Below are 25,681 nucleotides of genomic sequence, written 5' to 3' on the forward strand. Positions count from 1 at the left end.
TAATGTGGCCAGGGAAATGATTCTATCAGTTGGTTTACACCAGTCAGGATGCATGTCTGGAGCTAGGAAATCATTTCCTGAGAAGGACACAGATTATGTGAAGGACAGGTAGATACTAGTAGGAAACCTGGGGAAAGGCAAGAATGAATACTGAAAGTTCAGTACATGGACATCTGGCTTGAAAGACAATAGCAAGTCCAGGGCTGTATTTACTGAAAATTATTGTTGGTGTTACTAATAAGAAAATAGTTTCCAGGTTACAAACTAACAACAAAATTTCATGGCCAGTATGTTTCTTTTATTATTTTTGTGTTTGACTTAAGATGGTTAGGATTTCATTTCCATTTATAAGCATTACACTAATTCCCATGCAAAAACCCAAGACCACATATGCCTGATTTCAATCAGCCAAAACCCAACCTGTAAGTCTGGATAGTCAAGATCAAATCCAAAATGTTGCTTGGCTTTTCCAACAGCAGACACCATGGTCATCCTTTGAGAGACCAGCAGACCCCCGGCCTCCCCAACAGCATAGTTCACCGTGAGTCCACACCAAAACTGGGAGCCACAGCCTTGTGGCACCTAAAACTGGCAAGTAATTTCATTTATGAAGACAGGACGCCTCTCCACCACGGCTACCCCCACAGATATGTCCTGGTTCCTGCTCCATGGCAAAACCTGCTTTTAAACAGACATGGTAACTTCTACTTGGGGACTATCAGTTCTTCCTGCTACTTTTCCTTAAAACTGTCAGTAGGAGCCAAGAGACTTTACCAGAATACCTTATCTCTATAGCCCAAAAGCAATACATGCAATGACAACCTATCTATCAAGTATGTTTCCCCAGCTTCAGATAAAGTCATTAGCAGGTATAAAGCTTTAAAAATTTCCCTCAGTGACAGGAACCAGGAATATCAAAGGGGGCAAAACAGGACCCCACAATTAAATGAGAACTAAACAAATGCAAAGAAATTCTATTGATTGAGAGAAATGGGCTAAATGAAAAAATGATAGCATTGCAACAGTGAATGTCAATTTATATTGACACACACACACTGGGACTCTGATGGTGGCAAAGATTTCATCAGTGCAAATAACAATTATAATGGTGTGTTCTTTAGTAGGATTTAAATAAGGCTTCAAATAATTACACACTCTAAAACTACCATTTGGAAACCTTAGTTCTGTTTGGAAAGTTGTTCCACACAGCTTCCAAACCATCCAGAGTTCTGAGTTGAGGACAGTTACATTCAATGAAATTGCTCCAAAACACAATTTGTAGCATTATCACTTTCAAAGTCTACATTGTTTGGTGGAAAGGGGGAGACTATTCTGGCCACTGGTGAGAAGCAATAAATCCACCTAATGTGCCAGGAAGTTCCCAGGTTCAGATGACTCTCAAATATCTGCAGGGATGGAAGCACATTAAAAAATAAAGACGCAAAACAAAACAAAACAATAATAGAATCCTGAAATGTCAGAAAGAAATTTGTTTCCCATCCCCATAAACAAATTTGCACAAAGTATGAAACAGGCAAAAGCAAGAGAATTCATGGGCATTTTCATCTATGGCTCAAGTTCTTAAAATCCCAAAACCAAAAACAAACAAGGTGACAATAACTACAAAAGTAAATAACAAAATCAGAGGCAGAATATGAAATAGTAATATACTGTTTCAGAGCCCGCACCGTCCTGCAGAACCAGGAAGCTTAAAATGTGTTCTTAATAGATCCAATCTCGGCTGGATATGTAAAAAACAGAAAGACGGCATCACAAACCACACTACACCTTACGAGAGTTTTAGAACCAAGAGAAAGAAAAAAAGGCAGCACAGTGCTCAGAAAAATTTGTCATCGATTCTGAAATGGGGCCTTGTGACATCATCAGGGTTAATAAAGACAGAGATGGACTTTCCCGGGTTCTCAGTCACTAGCTGCTGCAGTTTTTTGGCCAAACGGTCGTCAGGCTGGTTGGGGTCACCACCGTCGGACTGCGGAGAAGGGATGCTGGTGGTGCTGCCTCGCCTCTGGAGCTCCAGTGTCAGCCGGTTGGCTGCCTTGACGTGCTCAATGGTGGTGCGCAAGTGCTCTGCCGGGTCTGAGCGAACGGAGGAGAGCTTCCGCGCGTGGAGCATGACTGTCTCCTCTGACAGGTGCTCCAGCATGTTGCACTGGGGGATGAAATAATTGGGGCACATCTTGTTGACCAGACAGTGTTGCAGGTCATCGATGAGGCCCAGCAAGAAGTGGGCTGCATAGTCTTCTTGGGCCAAGTAGTTGGCAGGAAGTCTGTCACAGGCCCAGAGCATCATGCTCCTGAGGTGATAGGGGCTGATAGCTTTGGGCCGGGAGAGGAGTTTAATGATGATGGCTTTGCAGGCCTGGTAGGCCTGCATGAGGCTGCTAGAGATGCACTTCTTCAACTGCACCTCACTCCTGGCAAAGGACAGACGCCATTCATTATCCTTCTTACCCTTGTAGGAGCAAGCAGGCACCAGGTAAAACCCACTGATGACCTCTTCCTCAGTGATCTTCCCATCCCAAAAGTGGTTCTCCATGAGCCAACTCTGGGCCACTGCAGGCCAACCTTTGAAAGATACCACAGGGACGATATCATACAACATGCGGCTGCTCCCCACACCCAGAATTATGGAGATGATGGTCCCATTCTTTTCTACCTTTTCCACCTTTGGCATCCCTCGCTGGGGTTTCTTCTGTATCTCTGATAGGACAATGCTGATGGAGTCATAGAACCAGTCAGCTACTTTGGTTGGGGAGAAGAAGTAGTTGGTGGCACCATTGATGTGATCTACAATGGTGCAGCAGTCTTTCCATTTGCTGATCGTCCCCTCATCAAAAAGCCGAAGGCTCAGCCAAGAATGGCACAAGGCTGAGTGGCGCATATCAAGTGTCACAGGCTGATTACGGTCATGCAGCTTAAGGGCTGGCACCAGAAGAGTAAAGTCCATATCATAGTCTGTGCCCCGGGCGTAGACATTAAGCTCATCTAAATCCAGGTCCACCACACCTTCCCGGACTCCTCCAGAGAGCAACAGGTACTCATTGGCCACTGGAAGTTTTTGGTCCAGCTTTTGCACCATTCCTAGAAACAGAAAGAGAAAACACTATTATAGGAAGCACAGACACACGAGTCTGATGCATCAATGTAGAATGTGCTGAGCTTCCCAGAGTGACAGTTCATGATCCGTAGGACACCAGATCCTAGGCTGCTGCCGGGCCCAGAGAGCAGCACTTTGTTCGTCAGAGCTAGAATCCATCCTTTTCCAAGTGGAAAAATTATGGCAGCTTTTTCTTTCACAGTGAAAGCAGTCTCATTTTCGATCATAAACCAGGGCTCCTTTTCCTCTAGTCATCAGCTCCATTAATGGCATTGCCATCCACTCAGCTATCCAGGCTGAAAGCCTCAGAATGCTTCAACTCTTCCCTGCCCTTCTACAGCCAAATCTGTCTTTATAACCTCTGCAACATTTCTCACCCCTTCCCAGTTCTCCATCTCTGCTGCCCCCATAGAAAGCCAGGCTCTTACATGTCTTGCCAAAGCAGGTCTCCTACCCCTAGTTCTCCCTGCTTAAACCTTCTTCTATACAGGCAATTCTCAATGTGGGTGGTGGACACTGAAAGTGGGACACTTTGAGGGGGCAGTGAGGTCATAACTCTTTTCATAATACTAACTCATTATTTGCCTTTTTCACTCTGTTGACACTTGCACCTGATAGTACAAAAGCAGTGGAGGGAAAAACTGCTGACGCCTCAGCATTAGTCAAGACAGTGGCACTAAACTGCGCCAGCCATCACGGGTTTCTTTATTACGAACATGCACTAGCATTTTTAAAAAATCCAGTTTCACTTAAGAAAATCCTTAATAGACATGAAAAATGAATTGATTTTATTAAATCCCAAGTCTTGTGCCAGCTTTCTAATATTCTGTATGACAGAACTGGTAATAAACAAGAAGCACAAAAGCCGTCTTCAAGGAGGACACTCACGCTCGAGCTGTGGGCCCAGTTAGCAGCTTTCCTCATGCAACACCAGTTTTATTTTAAATAACAACTGATAAACTGTGACTATTCAGATTTGGGTATCTGAAGACATTTTCAAAAAAAGTGGACAAAATTGGCCTGTCTTCACAAAAACAACTGAAATATTTATTGCTAATGAAAAATTAAATTTTAGAAGACTCTTCTTTTGTACCATGGGCTTACCATCTTCCCAAATTGTTGTGTAATTTCCTGATGAGATTGGTAGTGATAACAAATGTGGCTTTTAGATGATACTGGGAACTCTCTGAGAGTGAGAACCATGTCTCAGATACGTACCAGACAGGCACAGGGGTCTGTACCCAATGAAACTATGAATAACAAAGGAGCAAACAGATGGAATTAAGAGTTTAAACATGAAATGCTTAAATAAAAACTAGACCTAAATGTCAGTTGCATGAATTACATCTGCCCTCCCAGTCTCCTGTTTTTGTATTATATATTTACTGATGCTACATTATCTGGCAGTCTACCAGCATTGCTCTTTGTGACTAATTTAACAACTTTTCCCTAAAGGTTGCAAAGAACTACCACAAACTACAATTCCATTATTTATTACAATTGTCTTTCGTTAACATAGTTTATTATTCATAGGACAATCCCGATGTAATAAACTGTGTATGTGTTTGTACTATATATCATTGTATTTCAAAATTTAACATTCTTTTATGAAAATGTATTTTTTTTAAAAAAAACCTGTTTTCCAAACCACATGAGCCATGAAAAAGTCTTTTATTTAGTACCATTTCCTTCCATATTTTGTTTTAAAGCAATCAACAAGTTATCCAATGTTAAAGAGTCCATAATTCATCAGAAAGAGACTCCAGTGTGTCTAACTTTTGGGGCTCTTTCTCCCCCTGCCTGTGCTGTGCTGTAGGTACCACCCAGATCCCCCTTCAACAAAGACTTCTGGTCTCAGCTGCTGGGAGTGCTGCCAGCAAAATCCCTTAAGGACTGTCATGGCTGCAAAGAACTACCTCAACCACGGTCACATTCTATGGTTGGGGTGGGCGCTGGGGTGCATATCCAGTAACTGATCAATGTAAGGGGGCCCTAGTTCAGGATACTCTGGAGAATCATTCAAATCTTGAGTTCCCAGTGGGTTTAGCTAAGGCTGGCATTGTAGCAGCAAGAAAACCTGACTTCTCCCTCTGCCTGATCCTGCTTCCATGCCATCCCTTCCAGGGATGCTGATCGCAAGAGCATTCCTAAATAAATATCGTAACTCCAATTCAGGGGCTGCTTCCTGAGGAACCCAATCTAAGAATCACGTACTACCCAAGTAAAAACAGCTTTCACTACAAAGTCAGCATGGATATCTTATTTTCCTTTTAAAAGTGGTTTTCAAAAGCCAGACTTACAAACCAGGATTCAAAGTTATCATAAACATTAAGGCAAGGATTCATTTCTCAATTGCCATCAGGTTTCAGTATTAATTTCATCTTTACAATGTAACAAATACTACCACTCCAAGTTTTAGCTATTAAGGTAAGATAGACTTCTCAGAATCCAAAATAGGTTGTGAAAATCATTTTCACTGTTTCATAGGGTCACATGTATGTGCAGTTACTTTCAAAGCGAAACATGTGTTAATGAAATAATTTACTGATTGTTATTTCAAAGTCTTTCATTCTAGCATTTGGAGTGCCATAATATAATCGGGAAAAATCGTGAAATGTTGCATTGTGGTTACTAAATAAGATCTGAATCAATTAGGAGTGGTATTATAATTTGCATTCCACAACATCCCCTTTTGGGCATAAATAACTCAGAATTCTATACTTCTTTTCTCCTGGACAAGATTAAAGTGGCTCTTAGCACACTAGCTGGGACCTGTCTTTACAGCCAGAATAACTTATGCATTAGCAGACTGGGTGTAATTTGTTTACAAACATGTCGCTGAATTTTGCTTTGGATGGTCACAATTTTGTTTAGATAGTCTTAGGAGGGAAAAGCTAAAACTCCCTTCTGCCCTCTGCTGGATTAAAGGAGATGTTCTAATGTATTTTCATGTGTTAGTATATATACCAGCACATTCCTGCCAATAATAAAATATTCTTTTTCCTTCCAGTTACTTTTTATGCCCCTAGTGAGAATGTTGGCCCTTCTTTCAATAAAGTTGCATAAAGTATTCGGCTAAATTCTAATATTCAGGAGTTAGGGTGACTTGGGATATTTGTTACTTCTTTAAAGAGCAGAGAGAACTTTAGCAGAGAGAATATTGCTGAGGCTCATTTTGCTAAGCCCCAGAAGTTAGAAACAAAGTCCCTAAGGCTGCATTGTTCCAGAAGCTCATCCCCTGTGACAACCATTGTTTTCATGTAGGCTGCCTGAGCCCTTCTGTTCTGTAGGAAGATAGACAGGAGCAGCTGGGGGGGGGGGGGGGGGGGGGAGATAAAGTTAAGGAGAAACTGCCCAGACTGCCCAGGTAGGGGTCCCGTGTGAGGACAACACAGGCTTTGCAGGAGATAACTACTTACCTATGGACCAAGCCCATCCCAACCAGGCCCCAGCACAGGCACAATCCAACAAAACTACAAACCGCCCAAACCACACTTCCTCATAATCTCATTAAAATAAAACTGCAGTTTTGCTCACTGCCCCAAAGCCCACACCATGGGCTTCTGTGTGTGCATTTTGGGAAAAGACATGAGCACCAAGAGGAATGGTGTATAACTAGAGCTGTCAAGCAAATGGTCTCATCCTGTCAACCAAAGGAAGAGCCTCCCCAGCTAAGTCATGATAAACAAACCCTCCTCTAAAAGTTCCCCACCTTAGTCTACTTTTGACTCTAGCCCCCTCCTCACTTGGAGTGTATTCAAATAAAACTTTCACTCTGCTTCCCTACTGTGTTTCTGCTTTTCAATTCTTTGTTGCTGTGGGGTAAGAACTGAGAACAAACTCAACCTGTAACACTGTAGTCTGCAGTTCTATAACTGGAGCCTTCCCAGCATACACAAGCTTCAAATGCCCTCCTTGAAAACTCTCCCGAGCCGAGCTTAAGTGAGAATAAGCTGACACCAGCTACCAGACACCAGCTATCATGGCAGATGGGTTGCCATGTAACTAAAACACAGCCAGGGAGGGGCTGGGAGGAAAAAGACAAAGGAAGGGAAAAAATTCGACTGCACACTTTGGCTGTGGGCATCAGTCCCGACAGGTGCCATCTCTGAACTCATCCAAGGACTTCTGTGTAATTACAGGAAGGTAAAATCAAGGGACTCTGGTGGTTTAGCGGTTGGTAAATTATCCAAAGTCATGAGTAGGAACAAAAAGAAGATGCATACATACCACTGAGCTTGTTAGCAGCAAAAGAGGGAGGAATGGAGAGATGGCCTAATGCCTGGGGGGCGGGGGAGTCGCTTCTCATGGAAACATTGGTATGTTTGTTCTTAAAAACACAAAGTAAAACTGCCTCTGAGCCTCCCTTCCTGTCACTGATTCCTTGATTCTGGTTTATTTGATCGTTTTTCCTTAGAAGACCTTAATATTACTGGGACTTAATAATATTTAGTTCTTTGTTGATTATCTTTAGAATATCAAGTGAAAAGTGGAACTCTATCCCTGACTCCCTTATATTCTAGTCAATTAAACTTTATCACATTCCATCCTATTCAAATTATTAAGCTCCAAGAACTAAGTATTCTTTGTCTCCTAGAGAGACAAAATACATCAGGAGTTAACAGGGGCTGAGGGGAGGAGGGAATGGAGAGTAATTGCTGATGAGTTCTGGGCTTTTTGGAATAAGAATATTCTAAAATTAGAACATGGTAAAGGTTGCACAACTTTGTGAAAATAATAAAAATCACTGAGTTGTGAAAATAAATTGTTATTTGTCTTCTCCCATCTTCATAGTTTTATTCTAGTAGATATGTGAGAACTCAGGTAGGTAGTTTAATAAATACTAGTAGACAAGTGAAATTAGTACTTGTATAGATCCCCTTGGAAAATATACTTACGTGAAGGGAAAAAAATCTATCAAAGAGATAAAACTTTTATGTCTTGTTATTAAACCTATACATAGAATTAGATAAATTTTATCTGTATATATTTATGTATACAAAAGACTTTTATGAAGATAAAAAAGATTTTTCTATGCAGATATATATAAGACTCGAGTATCTCAATAATACTTGCTGTTTCATAAAAAGTTATCTTTTTTACCCCAACTCATGTGGCACAGCAATAACCATAATAAGTGCCTCATTATGTGTGGTCCCCAATGGTACTGTTAGGCAGAAAAGTAGATATGAGCAGGTGAAGGGAGAATAGGCCAGTAAAGCCCACTAAAAGGGACTCAAAGAGTGAACCAGATAAAACTAGAGGGCCAGAATGGATTCACACAGTTAATGAGTTAATCAGTTGAAGTTCCAAAGGCCAGGAGTGACTTGGAATGTCCAGATATTCCCCAGATTAAAAAAAGTATCTGGGCACAGCCTCTGTCTTCATTGTAGCAATTAGATCCTGCCAGTGTTAAATCTACTTAGCCTGCAGAAAAGGCCCAGCATACTCTTTAATTTATCCTATATGCTGTTTTTTCTTCTTCCTCCAGCCCCTAAGCAAGTAACTTTGTAACCAGGGCAGGAGACAGACCTCAGAAGTGTAAATAAACCTATGTGGACAAAGAATGCCAGGATCTAGGCCAATATAGTCACCTAAATAACCCTATTCTTAAGACAAAACTTCAAAGGAATTATGAATCATTATATACATCATGCCTTACACTAACCCTAAAAAGCCCTATAAAACCCCAGACCATATACTCTAAAGTGTGCCTCCTCTCTGAGGTTGCCTGCGCTCGCCTTTCTTCGAGAGTCACTCTCCCTGTCCTACTTCAGGTAAGTACGGGTGCTGCTGAGAGCTTTGATTTGGGTTTGCAAGTTCCTGTCACCTGGATGACCTGGACGGGACTGCAGCTGTATGATCATGTTCCTTAGTTGCCTGCCTGCAAATCTCTTTCCTTTGCCTTTGGGAAGTTCTTAGAACATGATCTCACTCCATCCAGAGCTCTGCAGCTCCCCCAAACCCTGGGGTGGTAGAGACTTAGTTCCCACACTGTGGAGATTCAAGTGAACACTGGACATCAGGTGACACTGGCTTTAGGAGTTGGCAAGGGATTTGCCCTATGCTGCACAGCAGTTTAATGAGCTCCTTTGTTTTTCCTTCCTCTCTGCTTTACTCAAGTAAACCTGCTTTTGTTTACCTTGACTCTGCCCCGCTCCTCCTTTACAGTGTATACAAATAACACTTTTACTTGCTTCACTTGTGTCTCTGCACTTCAACTCCTTGTTGTGGCAGGGACAAGAACCGAGGAGAGCAAACTAAACCCCCACTAACAGCAGCAAGGGTACTGAATGGGATGATGTTGACAAAGTCCTTCTGTGATTCTGATAAGTCCCCTCGGGGAGCAGTCTCTTTGGTTGTTAATAAACAATATAAAACCTTCCTGTAAAAATATTGTGATTTATTCTTCAAAGGAGTAAAATTGTTTTTTTCAAGATTACTTGACATTCTGAGAAACATTCTGGGGAAGTAGGGGCGGCCACCTTCTTCTAAGAAAGCCACCCATCTATGGTATTTTAGTGACCCCAGTTTAGGGGGAGATTTTAGAATTTTCCTCATTCATGGCCAGAAATCATATATATGAAGTCCCTTGCTTTGTAGGTAAAAAAACTGAAGTTCAGAGAGGAGAAACAGCTCATTCAAGGTCACACAGCCCTAGTGACACATTAACAGCATTGTCTTATTCCCACACCTTTTGCAGATGTCAGAGGGGCACACACATAGTATTCTCCCCGTGGCAGTGACCTGATTTGACATTAGGCAGAATGGCTCAGAGGGGAAATAGCAGAGGTTTCATAGCAAAGTGCCAACTTTGCCCCTTCACTGGTCAAAGCTTTAGTGTGAGCTTGGACAAGCAGCAGAACATGTCTGAGCATACACATTTAGCCTGAGGAGGGACGGACCTGATCTGTCTTGCAAGAAGGTGCTAGTATTCCCAAATAACATACTACAAGAAAGAAGGAAATAGGAAATACAGAAGTAAGACAGTAATGGAGATGCCAGCCTTTCAATAATTAACCAAGTGGTCATTAATATTAACAGTTATGTTTTATAAGTCAGAGTCTTTTATTTGGCATAACTTCTGAGATGACTGCATGAAACTTTATTTAAATCTTCTAGAAAACTGAATTAATTCATGTATGATGATGACTTATTTGCCAAAGTTACATGTACATGTGTGTATGTATGTATATATATATGTATATATGCACACACACACACACACACACACACATATATAGGACTAATTCAATGTGTGTGTGTGTGTGTGTGTGACTAATTCAAAAGATGCCTCCTTAAAGAATTCTTCCTTGTTCTTTTCCCATTTTGACACTAATATACGCGCAAGAGCATTGGAGTCAGGGTGACACAGGCTTGGGTTTAAACCTGGGTTTGTAATTACCAGTTATGCAAGCCGGATAAGTTATTTAGCCTAAGCTTCTAGTTCATCATCTATTTAAAACAAGCTATAAAACCACCTTTATAGGGTTAATATGAAGTGTCTAAGCACGTAGCAGATAAGTATCATTTCATCAGTTCATTTTCCCCATATGTTCTTCCCTTTCTACCATCTATAAAACTAGAATAGCAAGCCACACCTATTCCACAGAGTTGTTTTTAAGATTTAACTAACAAGATAACCTATCTAAAGCCTGTAGCACATGCAAGGCATACAAAACATGTTAGATGAAGGGAAATGAGTAGAACTTCCTCTCCTCTAGCTGCACCCAGACTGCTGCTGGGCCAGGATGCCTCCTCTCTGGCATGGCACAGAGCTGGGCAAGAAGAGGGCAGGCTGGACTTCAGCCCTTTCTCATTCCCTCTGGAATAAACAACCTGCACATCCCTATGGAGGGCCTTTATTTGAATTCTTACATTAGCACTTTCTACACCTATTAACACAGTGGGCTGTATTCATGGCTTCTTTTCCCTCCTAAAAAGATAACAATATAAAGCATTTGACACAGCAATTGGCAAAGCAGCTCAGCAAATAAAAGATACTATCACAGTCAAGTCTACAAGCTTCTGTAGTAAAGGTTTTATTTCTGCACCGGCTGATAAAACCTTGGGATCAGAAGGCAACTGCTTGTGGAGTCTATCACTTATCTCAGTCAACGCCAATTCCCCATTAACCATAATTCTGGGATCATGGAATATGTATACAATATATGAGATATGTTTGTAAATCACTTACTAATAATTCAAATGTAAGGTTAAAAAAAAGCCTAATTTTCATTATTTTCCTTCTGAAAAGTTAAAACAAAAGTTCTAAAAATCAGTGGGGTTTTGTCAAAGCCTACTAAGCCATTTGAACAGAATTAATGTGAGTTAGGCCTAGGTTCAAGTCTGATTCACCCATGACCAACATAATTAGCCACTCTGGGCCTCAGTTTTCTTAAACAAAGTTGGGGAATAACAACTAAAAGTTGGTTAGGTGACCACAAGTATAAAATAGGAAAATGAACCTTAAATTACTGTGTAATCTGATGCTTACTTGGCAGTCAATAAACAGAGGATTCTGGGCATGTGTGTGCACATGCATTATCAATGTTTTTTCCCCATCTAATAAGTCTTACCCTTTTCTTTCTTTAAAGTTCTTACGATAGTTTAAAAACTCATGGTTTTTGCCAATCAGAATCCACTGACAAGTTTATAAGCTGAGTCTTATTAGCCCCACCTCACAGCTTCCCACCCTCACAACAGCGCATGAAAGCTACAGATTGTCAATTTACAAGAGGAGTGTTCATTTTGGAAGGCTTATTCTTGAAATGAAAACCACCTCAAGTGGAAAGCAGGTGCTGTGCCATTATGGTATCAAATGGCTACATACGATACAGAAATGTACCAGTGGTGGGCAGATTACCTCTCTCCTGATCTTCAGAGGTAGCAATAAGCTTGTGATGGAGATGTTCTGAATTAAGTCAACTGTATGCCATTCACTTCTGCTGAGAACCAGGTGAGTGTGGTTTGCATTCCTTTCTCATTTGGGGGATATACATGCCAGCTGCTTAATAACTCTGAAACTGGAAAGCTGAGTTTGACTGGAGGGAGTGGGGTGGTATATACATTTTAGAAAAGGAATACTGAAGTAAACCAAGTCCAGAAACTTGCAAGGATGGACATGGGATTCAAAACTCAATTTTTATTTATTCATGTATGCAACACAGAAGTGTCAGTGCCTTCTCTGAGCCAGTACTGTGCTTGATACTGAAGATTCAAAGGTGAAGAGAAACACACAGTCCAACTGCATAATGCTTATTGTTTAGTAAGAACCCAGATATAATTATTTAAATCTGGATAGGTGCTACTATGCTGAGTAACACACCTAAAATATCAATGACTTAAAGCAACAAAGTCCTATTTTTTTCTCATCAGGGCTACACGACCATCAGGGGTTGGCTGGGGCCTCTTCTTTTCTGAAACCAGGACACAGGTGGATAGAGCAACCCATTATCTAGGAAGTCAAAGTTACTTTAGTGGAAGAAAAGAAAGTTCTGTAGGGTCTCTGCTCAGCAGTTCATCTCTGGCCTGGAGATACATACATCAATTTCATTCACAAATTATTGGCCAAAACTAGTTGCACAGTCTCACCCAACCCCAGGGAAGAAAGTGCTATTCTACCTTGCGCCGGGAAAGTGAAAAGCCAGAAATATTTGATAAGCAGTGCGACCAACTCCTGCACTAATCAAATAACCACACACTAATGAACATACAATTATAAGCTGAGATAATAACACTGAAGGAAATGAATGAAGGTCCTAGCCAAATCAGAAGAGGAAGAGAGGGAGTGCAAATTGTTTAGTCTGGAGAACTGAAAATTCAAGAAGGCCCTGAGATTGACCTTCAGATATCTCATGAGCTGTCCTGGTAAAGAAGAAATGGACTTACCTAAATGATTTCAGTAAGTAGAAGGTATAGAGAGAAATATTCAGTCTAATCCGTAAATGAAAGACTTGCCTATCAGGTAGAGTTCTGTATGAAGGGAGGGTATTTCCTCTCCCAAGACGTGATCAATCAGAATCTCCAGCAGGGGCGATATATGATGGAGTCTGAGTATAGATGTCTTCTAACGAAGCTGCCCATCACAAAAACCTGTTACTGAAGATGGACAACTAGAAGATCGACTCCTGAAGGCACCATGACTGCCCAGTGTGGCCCCAGTAACAGCCACAGTGAGAAAGCCAAGGGAGCATTAGGCTCGGAAGCTGACGCTGCTCTCTCCATCCCTTCTCTGGGTCACCTCTCACCTGCAGCCCAGCTGCTGTCACTTCCTCCAGCCAACTCGGCCGATGTTAAAAGGAGAGAGCACAGTACTAGCAACAACACAGAGCAAAAAAAATGACTTTACTGAGCATGTTCTCAAAATGAGTGCATCTCATGTCAAAGGCTCTCTGGAAGAACACAAGCATTCATTGGCTCTGCTATGCATCAAATAAGGCATAGGCTATGTGTTCTAACTATGGCAACTCATTCAATTGTCTTGGCCCTTTCAAATGGGTAGTATCATCCCCATTCTACAGAGGAGGAAACTGAGATAAAACAGTCAAAATAAATTGTTCATGGTCCCCATAGCTGAGCTAGGATCTAAATTCAAGTTCGATTTCATATTCTTCTTACTGTCCCATGCTGCTTTCCAGCGCTAAATGAGCTCTCCTAAGAAAATAATATCTCTGGACCTCATAAGTTGCCACATGAAACTGTAAGAAACAGTGGAAGCTTATTTCTCTATCCAAACATGAAACAAATTCTATTTTGGATTGAAAAGATTTCTAAAGCAGGTTAAAAGCTGATCTTAGCCATCCCTGAGGAATGGATATATGGGCAAAATGGGTCATGGATCATAGGAAAAGCCTAATTATAAATGACTAAAAATAAAAATGAACATCTAGTGCTGTGACACATAGCTATGCGTGCACATGTGTGTGTGTGTGTGTGTTGCATACTTAACTCTTAGACAATTTTCAAAGAACTTTCCACAAGTGTTTTAATCACAGTAGCATCCTTAGAATTCTTTTCGTTTCCCGAGATAAACTCTGAGAATATTCCCACATAGTCAGATTTATAGTCTAATTTGCTTATTTCAATAAGCCTTCATTTTAAAGTCAGATCCCCTAAGTTTCTACTGCTAGGTTAGGGAGACAGATACAGGTGGCTGGGAATGTCATTACCAAAGGAAACACTGACGACAAAGCCAGGAGGTCTTACCGAGTCCTGAGGCAAGAAAGTCCTTCTCTCTCATGGACACAGTATCAACCACAGTCACATTTCTTCTCTGTGCAAAACTAAACTCAGTCATGGTAAACTATGGGGCAGGAACATGAAGAATTCTGTGCTTTCTCTTAAAAACAAAAACAAAAACAAACCCCAACCGGTATCCATGAGCCTATAATAAAAGTATCCTCCCTGTGACCCAGCAGCCTAAGAAAAAAATAACACTGTTGATCAAGAAGGGCCTCTATAGCTGTGGTTTACACTACACACTCAGAGTGCTATGTTAGCTCCAAATGATCCCAATTTATAAAAAGCCACCCTAAAGAGTTTTAAAGTTATCATTAGCTATCAACACCTTTTCTTAAAATTAGTTTACCTTGGAAATTTTCAAACATACCCAATAGTGAAGATAATACTATATTGAATAAAAAAAAATAGTCTAATGAATCACCATGTACTCACTCCCCATTATGTTTGCCACTCGTTTCGTTTATCCCCACATTTTTCGCTGCAGTCTTTTAAAGTAAACCCAAGATATCATATAATTTCACCTGAAAACACTTTAAGATATTTGTCCAGCTGGCAAAGACCTTTTAAAAAATGTAACCACCATTCTCATATTCAAACAAAGGAGTAATTCCTCATTATTGACTTCACACTTGATTTCACTTCTTCCCTCACACATGCGAATATGAGTATGGTATGTGTGCACGTGTGTACAGGAGGTGCTTTTGATGGCCTGCCGTGTATGTGCAGCTATGGAAGGAAGTTTCCACAGGCCGGCAGCTTCCCTTCCGAAGACCAGTGAATCTGCTCCTTTGCCTAAGGGCGATTTCAGCTCTGGCACTACTAGGAAGGGCAGGGGTGTGAAAGCAGGAGAGTGACACACTGGGGGCGACCCTCCACCAGCGGAGGACAGGCACTGGTGGATGAATGCCGCAGCCTCCCTAGACTCTGGTGGGACAATTCTAAGTTTCTATACAACTTCCTAGACAGTCCCCCACAAATTAATCTGCTCATTAGCTCATTAACAGACCCCTTATTGGCTTTTTCCCTTCTCCATTTCAATTACTCTATGCCCTCACACATGCTTCTTAGTATCACCTCCCAAATGAACCACCACACCAAAGGGGATCTTGCTTCTAGAGCTGTGTGTCTGTGACTACACAGTCTCACCTCTGCTAATCATTCTGGATGAATTATAATCCCTCGGCTGTATAACTGGCCATGAGAACAGAAGTATAGGCTGATGATAATGAATTACTTGTTCTTTCTCACAATCAAGTTATAGATCTAATACATGTGTTTCATAAAACTAGCACAATTCTCACAAAGAGTTCATCAGCTTTCCCAACCAGCAAGCTTATTTTCCAGTGCATTTACAGTTAGTACCTTGAATAGTCATTCATTTTGTTTAAATTCCAATTCTCATTTCCCAAAGGACATTCTAAAACCTCTTTCAATTCTGGAAAACACTGAAGAGATGAAGATTAACACATAACTGAGAAACAGGAATTTCTTCAAAACTACAAAGAAAAAAATACAGAGTAAGGTTTGGGGAAAAAAATTAAACTGTATATAAGCCCAGCTTCCAAGTTTATTACAAGAATCAACATTCAGAGTGGGGCTTTGTTCAAGTGGACTGGCCTTACTCAGATATAAAAGTCTCAAGCTAAACTAAAAAAACAAAATAACATTTTCTTTCAGCTTCACCTTGGGATTATTCTGCCTGTGTTCCTCTAAATTGTACAGAAAGGATTCCAAATGACATTATTTAATCTCTCCTTTCAATGACTCATTATTTTCTTTAGTGTAGGGCTTTGACCAGTTATCAATTATTTGTTGACCTGTCAGTGTCCCTTTGATGACCTGTGAATCTCCTAACTGAACACAACACAAGTTCAGCAAATGTTAGTCGGTTGACTGAATAGATGGCATAGCCTAAAGATAAGAGTTTAAGGGAATTTTCCAGGATGAAAATTGTCAGGGTGATTGATAGTGTGAATCTGACACTGTCATTTCCAGACACAATGAGCCACTACAGAGTCACTATACCTGCAAGCAAGGAAATAATATTACATACTCAGAAGGGATGGAGGGGAGAAGCTAGGAACCTGTTAATGAGCTGACCATAAACCACAGGGTAAGTATAGAAAGACATCTCGAGTTCTCTAAGAATAATTTAACTCTAGGACATTTTCCAAAGCACCAATTTTTAGCCAACAATCATAGCTGAGGACTAGAGGAAAAGATACTATATACAATTACAGGGTGCTCTAAAATCAGAGCATAAGACCTGATTTTTTAAAAAGATGATAATTGTGCATTTTTCCTTTGATGCACAAGAATAGACCCTGTAAATAAACCCCATCTTCCTACTAAGTAATTCCCAATAGCTGCCAGAAGATGGCACCCACATTTCATTCATTTATAGAGCATTTCTAGTGGGGATTCAGTCATAAAATCCTAGAATGAAAGCTGTGAGGAAACAGGCTTAGCAATGGGTTAAGACTTGATAAATGACATTAAAAGCATCATGCTGGAGCCTATTCACCCCTGGGTACCAACTAGTGACTTGTAACTTTGCCTTTTGGGCTCTCAGAGGAAACCTGGTAATTTAAGTGTTGACAGGTTCCATCTAGTTTGAGCTAAGACTGAAAGATACTTTGTCTGGGTAGGCAAAGTGGTTGGCAATGAATTCTCAAACTATATGGAAGATCATGTTGCAAGGTACAGAGTTCCAGCTCTCATTTGCTGCAGCGAGATGGGGAAAAAAAAGAATAAAATGTCAGGTTTCAGGAATGAGGGGGAGAGAAGTCAAAGGAAATAGTCCTTGATGTTATGGGGTTAAGGCACAGCAAACTGTGGTGCCTTCCTGCAACACTGTTTGATCCTGACTACAAATAAATCAAGGAGCCAAGATGATTATTAAAAAGGAAATCAATATTTTAACCCAGCTTCAGTCAATAAAAACAAACATGCTTTACTTAGTACCGTGCTATGAAGTTCCCACTCATTTTCTCCTTTGCTTCCAGCAGTAGTTCTAGGAAGCACACTGTAGCTCTTGCACACACGTGGAAACTGAGGCTCCCGGTGGCTAAGTGACAAGCCAGTGTAAGTGCACTTAGAATACCCATGTTGTCCTCTGGCCCAGACTAGATTAAAAACTAGTCGGATCACACATAATTATTTTGAAGGAAGGAAGGGTGTGTTATTTGGATTCTTTTCCAGGTTATAAATTTGTTTGCTGCAGGGTAGGCAGAAAGGGCTAGAAGGAACTCAAAATGTAAATCTTGCTCTGCTGGGGTCAACTGACAGATGGCACACCTGGGGGGTCCCAGTTATGCCCAGACTGACCGTATGATTGCTATGAGGTCCCTCCTTCCTTACCTACACCAGCAAAATAAACACAGATCATTCCTAGAAGATAATGTCTTAAACTGTCAAAGCAATAGTTATTTATCAATTTTCCATGTGGCTCACTGCTGTCATGTATTAAGTGATGACCTTGTGCCTATATTGTCTTTATCTTCATTTAAATAAATACATCTTATTTCAAATACTAACTCAAATTTATAAACAAAGTAGTTCACCCTAAAAATCTGCTATTTCAAAAAAAAACCGCTAGTGAACAAGCTTCAAAAGCCTTTCCATTGTGTAAAACAGTTATGTTCTACACAAAAATTCAGATTAGGACAACTATACCCACACCTACAATCTAAGGAAGGACTAAGGGATGAAGTAAGTGTTGCCAAGGAAAACAGACATAGGAAAAAAGTACTGGAAGCCAGACCGACTAGTAGAGGGCAGGATCTACTGAGCTGCAACTGTCTACCTAATCATTACTCTCCGTATCTGGATAAAAACATACTTTATTGTTTGAGCTTGAAAATATTCACATCAAAAGTCAGTCTTAAAAAAACAACCAAAGTTCTGAGTGGAGGTTGATACTAATTTAAAAAGCAGGAGTAGATGATTTGAAAGAGGGTCAAATTGTTGCAGTGTTTTAAATTGTTGCAGTGTTTTACTGTGTAAATTACATGCACACTAAGAAGGGGAACATCAAGAAGTGAGTCTTATAATACTGAAGTGCAAAAGCGACATTTTGAGAGATGGCTTCTTTTTCCTACTTCTCCTTCAACCATCAAAAAAATGGATCAGGAATCAGTGATGCGGGTAGAAAATGGTGGCCATTAAAGGAGAAAGAAGAGGGTGGTTGTTTTTTTTTTTTAACTTTATAGTGTTGCAGGATGTTGTTTGAATCAGTTGCCAATTCTGTAACTCCTGGGCTCCAGGTAAATTCTGTGTGTACGTCACACAAATAATGAATCACAGATATTTGGAGCCAGAACTGCCTTTCAAAGTTATGTACTCCACCTGTCATGGTACAGATCAGGGTGCTAAGGTCTAAAAGGCAGATGACACAGCACAGCACCTGCCCCAGGTGCTGCGAACAGAACCCAAAATTCTGATCCTCAAGCCAGGGCTCTCTCCACTCCACATGTGGTTCTCTAACCAAGGACTTCGTAGAAAATACGAGTTCCTGTGTCCCATTCCAAGAAGGACTGAAACATCATCTCCAAGGAGACTTGTGTGCTTTAAACCAGCAGTGTTAAAATGCTTTTAAAAATGGCTACTGCTCCTTCCCTCGATTTCAAAGCAGAAAGCTGAATTGCAGGGACTCAAGAAAGGCAAAGCTGTCGAGTTAGAGGAAGAAGTTCACAATACCATTACTTCTTTGAAATCTTGAAGAGCTGAGATGATCTATTTTTCAAATCAGGAAAGACACACTTTGGTGAAACTTTGGTAACTATGAGACATTGCCACTCAGGAAAGATACAGTGTCTCTGATTCCTCACAATTGGGAAATTCCTCAACACCTCCAACCTTCCAGCTATTCAAGGAAAAGGATAACAATTTTTGCAGATTTCTGCCAGTTACTTTTTCACACCCTCTATCTCCCTCTACCTGTCAGACAGTGGCTGATCTTTGCCCTGTAATCCAATCTCAAATAGGACAAAGCAAGTGTGTAATCACCTGACAATCCTTAAGGGCTCTTGAAGCACACCACCCCTCACTCAGGAGCACATATGTGGGTCAGAATATCAGCTGCGGGGCTGCCTTGGCAGCCAAGCAATAAACCTGTGGTCATGGGTACAATCACAGCTCAGTTCCTGAAACCAAGAATCATACCGTTTGAACAGAAGTGTACAATTTCCAAAGCCATCAACTGTCCCGGGAGCAGATTTAGACACAGTGGATTAAATGTAGACATGCACACTCATACAGTGTCTCTTCCAAAATCCCCATCAGATTAGGTTTTATAGTTAAGTGGAGAAAAGACTAAATGATAAGAATTTTTTCAAAGAAAGATGGTGCTTGCTTGAGAAAGGTCATTAAAGGACTCAAACTCAATTGTGGTATATATTTGAGATGCAGAAATCTCATTTTTAGGGTAGTGACAAAAATGACACACGGGCACAGACCCAAGTCTTGTCATGAGAGTAACTTGCAGATGAAAAATTCCATGATTCCCTTTTAAACAGAGGGAGGGAGTGGTTTGGAGAGAAACTAACCAACAGAACCACATGAGGTTCTCGCTGTTTCCACTAGAGGTCGGGCCTTCCTCATTTCCCTTAATAGATGTTGGACAGACTCCAACCAAAAATGGAGAGGAGCAAAAAGGCCTGAAGGTCGGATATAAATTTTTAAAATTCATACCTAATTTTACTGATCGGCTTTCAAAGTGAGTCAGAAATGGATTTGGTTTCAGAAAGAGTGATTTGTATGGATGAATCCGAATATCCATGTGCTGTCTGCAGCAATCCTACTGAACGATGTGATGTCATACATCCACAGATAAAATTCTGTAGTTTGGGGATGAAAAAGACATACAGAAAAGAAAGATGCCCTAAGAGAATGTGCGTGATGCGTTGGAGAGACTGGGAATTAAGGGTACAGAAATGTTTGTGTGTGAACACAAGCTTCATGATTTATTAGCTAAGTGACATTTGAATAAGTTACTTGACTTTTTAAAACTTAAGCTTCCTCATTATAAAAAAAAAAGGATAATACCACCTTTTCCAAAAGGCTATTATGAGATTTGACTGAAACAGCTCCATAAAGCTTCCAATACAGTTTCTGAAACTTCACTGATGTTGAGAAAACATAATATTCCTTTAAAAACAGCTTTCTGTTTCACACCTCTTAGGTCAACTAGTAGCACTGGTTTTTCTCTTGTTTGGGCATGGGACTTTTAAAAAAATGTTCCATTATTTGTCTATTAAACAATCTTCCTTTCCTCCCTCATTTTTTTCCTTTTGATTTTAGTCTCCCCATGCTGTATAAGTGTCCAATAATGTGGGTTGAATGAAAGTGAAGCTGGCAACAAATGCCAGTTTTGTGAGGGACAGTAAACACTTCTCATGACAAATTACCACGAAGTAAATGACCGGTAGGGGCGACAGCGGGAGGATAAGAGGGGACGGAGAGAAACAGGAGAAAGAGGCAAGGATGGATACACTGATATTTATGGTCAGTTTTAGCCTAATACCATCTTTGCTGTTCTCTGATAAATTTGATATACGAGCAGTGAAGTAGTGAAATCCTAGATACTGAATTGATTCAGTTATCACAGTAGTTCTCTAACGAGCATACAGAATCATCTGGAAAAATTATTAAAACACAGATTGCTGGCCTTCAGCTCTCAGTTTCTGATTTTGTGCAGCTGAAGAATTTGCATTTCCAACAAGTTTCAGGGTGATTCTGACTCTGCTGGCCCAGAACCACACTTTGAGAATTTACAATCCAATTATGGGAAAGAAAATGGAATCAGAATAAGAAACGTAGGCTCTAGTCCTGATCTTCCATTGATTCACTGTGTGGCAGGGAAGGTCATTACCTGTCTCTTTTCCATTTGCTTACTTGTAAAGAGGAACAGTGTCTGTCTACCAATGAGGTCAAATGAGTGTCAAGGGGAAATCAGTAAATTAAAACTCTGAAAAATTAGGAAATGCTCCGTAAGAACAAAGAATCAATATCAGTAATTCCAAACAGCCTACGATACAGTTCATTTGAGTTGTCAACTTGACTGTATCAGAGGATGCCCAGATTTTTGGTCAAGTATTTCTGGATATGTCTGCGAGAGTGTTTCCAGATTGGCAATCAGATTGGTGGGACGCAGTGAAGCAGACTGCCCTCTCCAATGTGGGTGGGCTTTATTCAATCCCTAGAGGGCCTGAACAGAACAAAACTGGAGGAGGAGGAGGAATCTGCTCCTTTTTTCTACCTAATTGCTTGAGTTGAGTCGTTCCTTCTCATCCTCTCCCACCTCAGATGGGTTTGCATCATCAGCTCCCCTGGTTCTCTGACCTTCAGACTCAGAACAAATCACACCACCAGCTTTCCTGGGTCTCCCGTTCACAGGCAACAGATAGTGGGACTTCTCAGTGCCCATAACTGCATGAGCCAATTCCTCCAAATAAATGTCCTTCTATATTCTATTGGTCTGTTTGATTTTATTAAGACTGATAAATGACAATCCTAGGTTTTAGTCCGGGTTGTTCCTGTGACTTACTCTGGATGCACACTTGACCTTTATGGGTCATGGTTTTGCATCTAGCAAGGGGTTTAAAGATGATCTCCAAGTCTCTCAAGTTTAAAATGCTATGGGCTTGTGATCGGAACATGAGTGGATACTGGGGCCCAGCGCAGGTAGGCAGTCTCAATACAGGGAACATTTTCCTTCCCAGAGCTGAGGGAAAGCTCTCTTATTTGGTCTGCGTGCATCATCCAGCAATAACCTGAGGGCACGAGCTTTGCCCACACTTCAGTACAGGCCAGGCGCAGAACCCAGGCGGGCCACTGCCCTTGCCAGTCCTCATCACAAGCTTTCAAACATTCCAAAACCAAGCTCCATATTAGCAATTATTACTGAAAACAGTAAATTTGTCATCATTGGACAGGTACCACCACAGCCCTCTACCATCCATTTAGTTGATAAATGCTTAAGATTCTGTCTCCAAAATGTCTGGGAATTTGTTTCTGCTTTTAAAAATTAATATTCCATTTATTGAAGTTACAGATTAATAAAATGTCTGCTGTGTCATGCCCTCCCTATACATCCCACTGCCACCGTGTGTCCCTGTCACAGTGCAGCTCAGGCTCCCACATCCCTCCCAGGAACAACTGCAGCATCTTACTTGGACTCTATCCCTCCCCCCCCACCACTCAGCATAAACTGCCAAAATGGAGATTCGTGAAGAGCAGCTTTAAACACATCACTCGCCTGCTTGAAACTCTTTGATGGTGCCCTCTTCCCTGTAGTCAAGGTTACCCATATTCTGTGGCCAACGTTTGACTTACTGCTCCTTTATATTCCTCAGTGGCTCCAGACCCAACGTGGAGCCCCACACTATACCAGCCTCCCAAATATGTCTGTTTTAGCTCCCAATCTTTTGCTTATTCTCTGTTTGCCCTCCATTCTTGGCTGGTGAAATCCTGCCAATTCTACACCTAACAGCTTTTGCCTCTGAACCCTACGGTTGGACACATTATTTCCTTTCTCTCTTGCACACCCTTCTGATGAAGCTATTTCATGAGATGTATAGTGTGGCTGGCATTACAGCTCTTTGAATTCATTCCCACGTCTCACACAGGATCATGAATTTTTCAAGGACAGGGACTGGAGCCTTCCTTACTCAACTGTGTCCCTGAGTCCTCTGTCTTGGGATTAGGCTATTGGGATGGTGGAGCAAGCAGTCTGCTGTGATTTAGCAGGTGGAACTGTAATGTGAACTAGCTTGTATTGGACTGGAAAATAGTGGGATTATGTCATCACAACGAAAGGAGTGTTACATATGTAATTTCCCAAGAATGTTAATGTTTTGTATAACCAGGGAATAGCCACTAAAACAAAACATGCTCAAACACAGCAGAACGTAGCAACCTGCTGAGAGAATATGCTCACATTCTTCTTCATTCAGACTGGCATGTGAGCTGTTGTGGAAATGCTTACCTTTTTATTGTTTTCTTTGATTTTAGTGCACTTTATCCTTGCCTCCAAAATTCAATGACTTGTCCCTTCTTTTTATTCTAAAACCCTTTTTATCAAGCCATGTTCAAACTTTTTTTAAAAGTAAAGTCCTACTGCAGTAACATTTTTGTATTTTTTTCAGTATTTCTATTGCTTTTGTTAATGTCCTGGTTGCAAAGTCAAATGGGTTTTGAATTATCTGCTCATAATTCTATTTTTCCAACAAGCCCTATTGTTTTTAAAAAGAACACAATTTTGAACAACATGAGGATTTTAAGGAATTCTTTATTCTGTAACTATTGTTATGTAAGTGCCTAGACCAGTACTCAATCAGGAATAAAAGTCACACTGCTGCTGGGAAGAAAGGAATGATCACAAAGCCCTCAATATAAATGCCTTGCATGTCAATTATTCAGGCCAGCTATCAACAAACTGAAATTCTGAGGGGCGGGGATCATGCTCTCCCACTAGAATCTGGAGGTGCCTATGTTGAAAGGGTCTTGGGGATGACAGATCTGACCTGAGCTTACACTAAAATATAAGTGACTCATAGTTTTCCTAGAGACTTGAGCATGTCTAGGGAGCATTAGCCCTAGAGTTCTCTGGGATCCTGAAGAGGGAGAGGCCATCTATGGGAAGAAAGCACAGAGAGAAGGACAGAAAAGAAAAAAAAAAGATAAAAGGCAGGTGGAAGTCAACATTTACAGAGTGCCTGCTGTGAACCAAGTGTTTTACTTGTTATCTCAATGTTACATGCAAAAATCTTTCAGTCTGATAATTTATTCTCAATTTATAAGAAAAGAAAGCCAGGCGCAGTGGTTAAGGGGCTTGCCCAAGGTAACCAACACAGGGTTGTCTGAGTCCCAAACACTGGCTTTTCCCTGCCATGGCGACTTCCACACTGAGCCCCCAGGGCAGAGCCTCCCTCGGACTCCCTTGACAGGAAGGTGAGATACATAACAGAGGCCGCCTGCCCCCACTTCAACCACTTTTACCTGCTTTGCATATCAGGCTTCTTCTGATGCTTCTATTTGAAGTAGGAGTCCTATAGCTTTAAAGGAGAGGGGAAAAAAAGGGTTGAAAACCACTGCATCATGTGAAGCTGGCCATTTCCCAATTCTGCCTGAGGCTGGCCTTCAGCAGAAAAATAAATCAGTGCTTACAAAAGAGCTGCTCTACACAGAATGCTGTTGGGGGTCCCCAATTCCCTGCTCTAATCATTCCAAAGCTGTCTAAAAAGACTTCACTTTTTGCCAACTTTACTTGCTAATCTGACTAACCCGACCCCTGTGCACACACTGCAGGCAGGTCAGGAGCTTGCAGCCCTGCAGGCGGTGCGCAGAGCAGACCCTCCAGCCCCAAAGCTCTGCACCCAAATGAGGAGGCATCACCTCCCCTTCCCTGGCTGGTTCTGTGCTGCCACATGAGCTAGCTGGACTACCTGGTCTTCACCGTTTTTTCTGACTCTCAGGAGTCTATACAAAAAAAGTATTTGTGTTTCTGAGTTGAGGGAAAGGAGGGGGGACATATTAAGAGTGAGTTTGTAGCACGTCAGAGCTAATAGAGGTAAAGCACACACCTCGCAGATATACAGGCAGAGGCAAACACAGACCCTTCAAACAGATTATTTCTCTAAAATTCATGAGTACAAAGAAACAGGTGGAAAAAAAGAAAGCAAAAGAAAGCTGATACAGAGTGCAGCAGAATACATCTTTAACTCCCCTGAAATAACAGCTCCTCACAGCACATAAGGTAATTTCAGATCTTGCCAATGACCTTTCCAAGTCCAGACTAGAGGCTGTGCATTGCGGGGAAAAGACGTGTGGAAGTTTCTTTAAAGTGGTTGAAAAGAAAATAATGGGCCCTGGATTTACAGCCAGTCTCTGGACAATGAATGATTTGTCACCTTCTTCTGGTATTGATTCTCACCTCAGATGGATGACAAATGACTGCTGATGAAAGTGACTGCGGTCACTGAGGGCTCAGGCTGGGTGTGACAGACTCCTCTAGCATCCTGCCCCAGGCTCTCTCTGCAAAGGCTACACCCACGACCTTTTCTGTAACAGCTCTGTGGACCTCACCTGCACACATCTGGGGGTACCATGCCTGGGCTACCTACCTGGTAGCTTCACCACCTGTTTTCCATTCCTGGAAGTCTACTTAAAACAAACAGAATAGTCTCTGACATTATGCCCCCTTCAAATAGCCATGTGCTTATCACTTAGTTGAAAATTCTTTTTGATGCTGCTATCTTCCACATATTGCTACTGCCGCTATCTAACCACCCCTAGCCTCTTAATATCATAATATCATAA

General features: G+C 41.3%; 1 protein-coding gene across 1 annotated transcript in view; it reads right to left on the minus strand.

The window, feature by feature from the left end:
* Positions 1 to 276: 276 nt before the first annotated feature.
* Positions 277 to 25,681, minus strand: part of MB21D2 (Mab-21 domain containing 2) — a 115,289-nt gene continuing 89,884 nt past the window's right edge. Inside the window, exon 2 of the mRNA XM_036875277.2 lies at positions 277 to 3,102. Coding sequence (XP_036731172.2) covers positions 1,838 to 3,102 — 1,265 coding nt within the window. The 3' untranslated portion in view covers positions 277 to 1,837. The remainder of the gene's footprint in view (positions 3,103 to 25,681) is intronic.

This window comes from Manis pentadactyla, chromosome 1 (assembly GCF_030020395.1).
Source record: "Manis pentadactyla isolate mManPen7 chromosome 1, mManPen7.hap1, whole genome shotgun sequence".
Taxonomy (NCBI): domain Eukaryota; kingdom Metazoa; phylum Chordata; class Mammalia; order Pholidota; family Manidae; genus Manis; species Manis pentadactyla.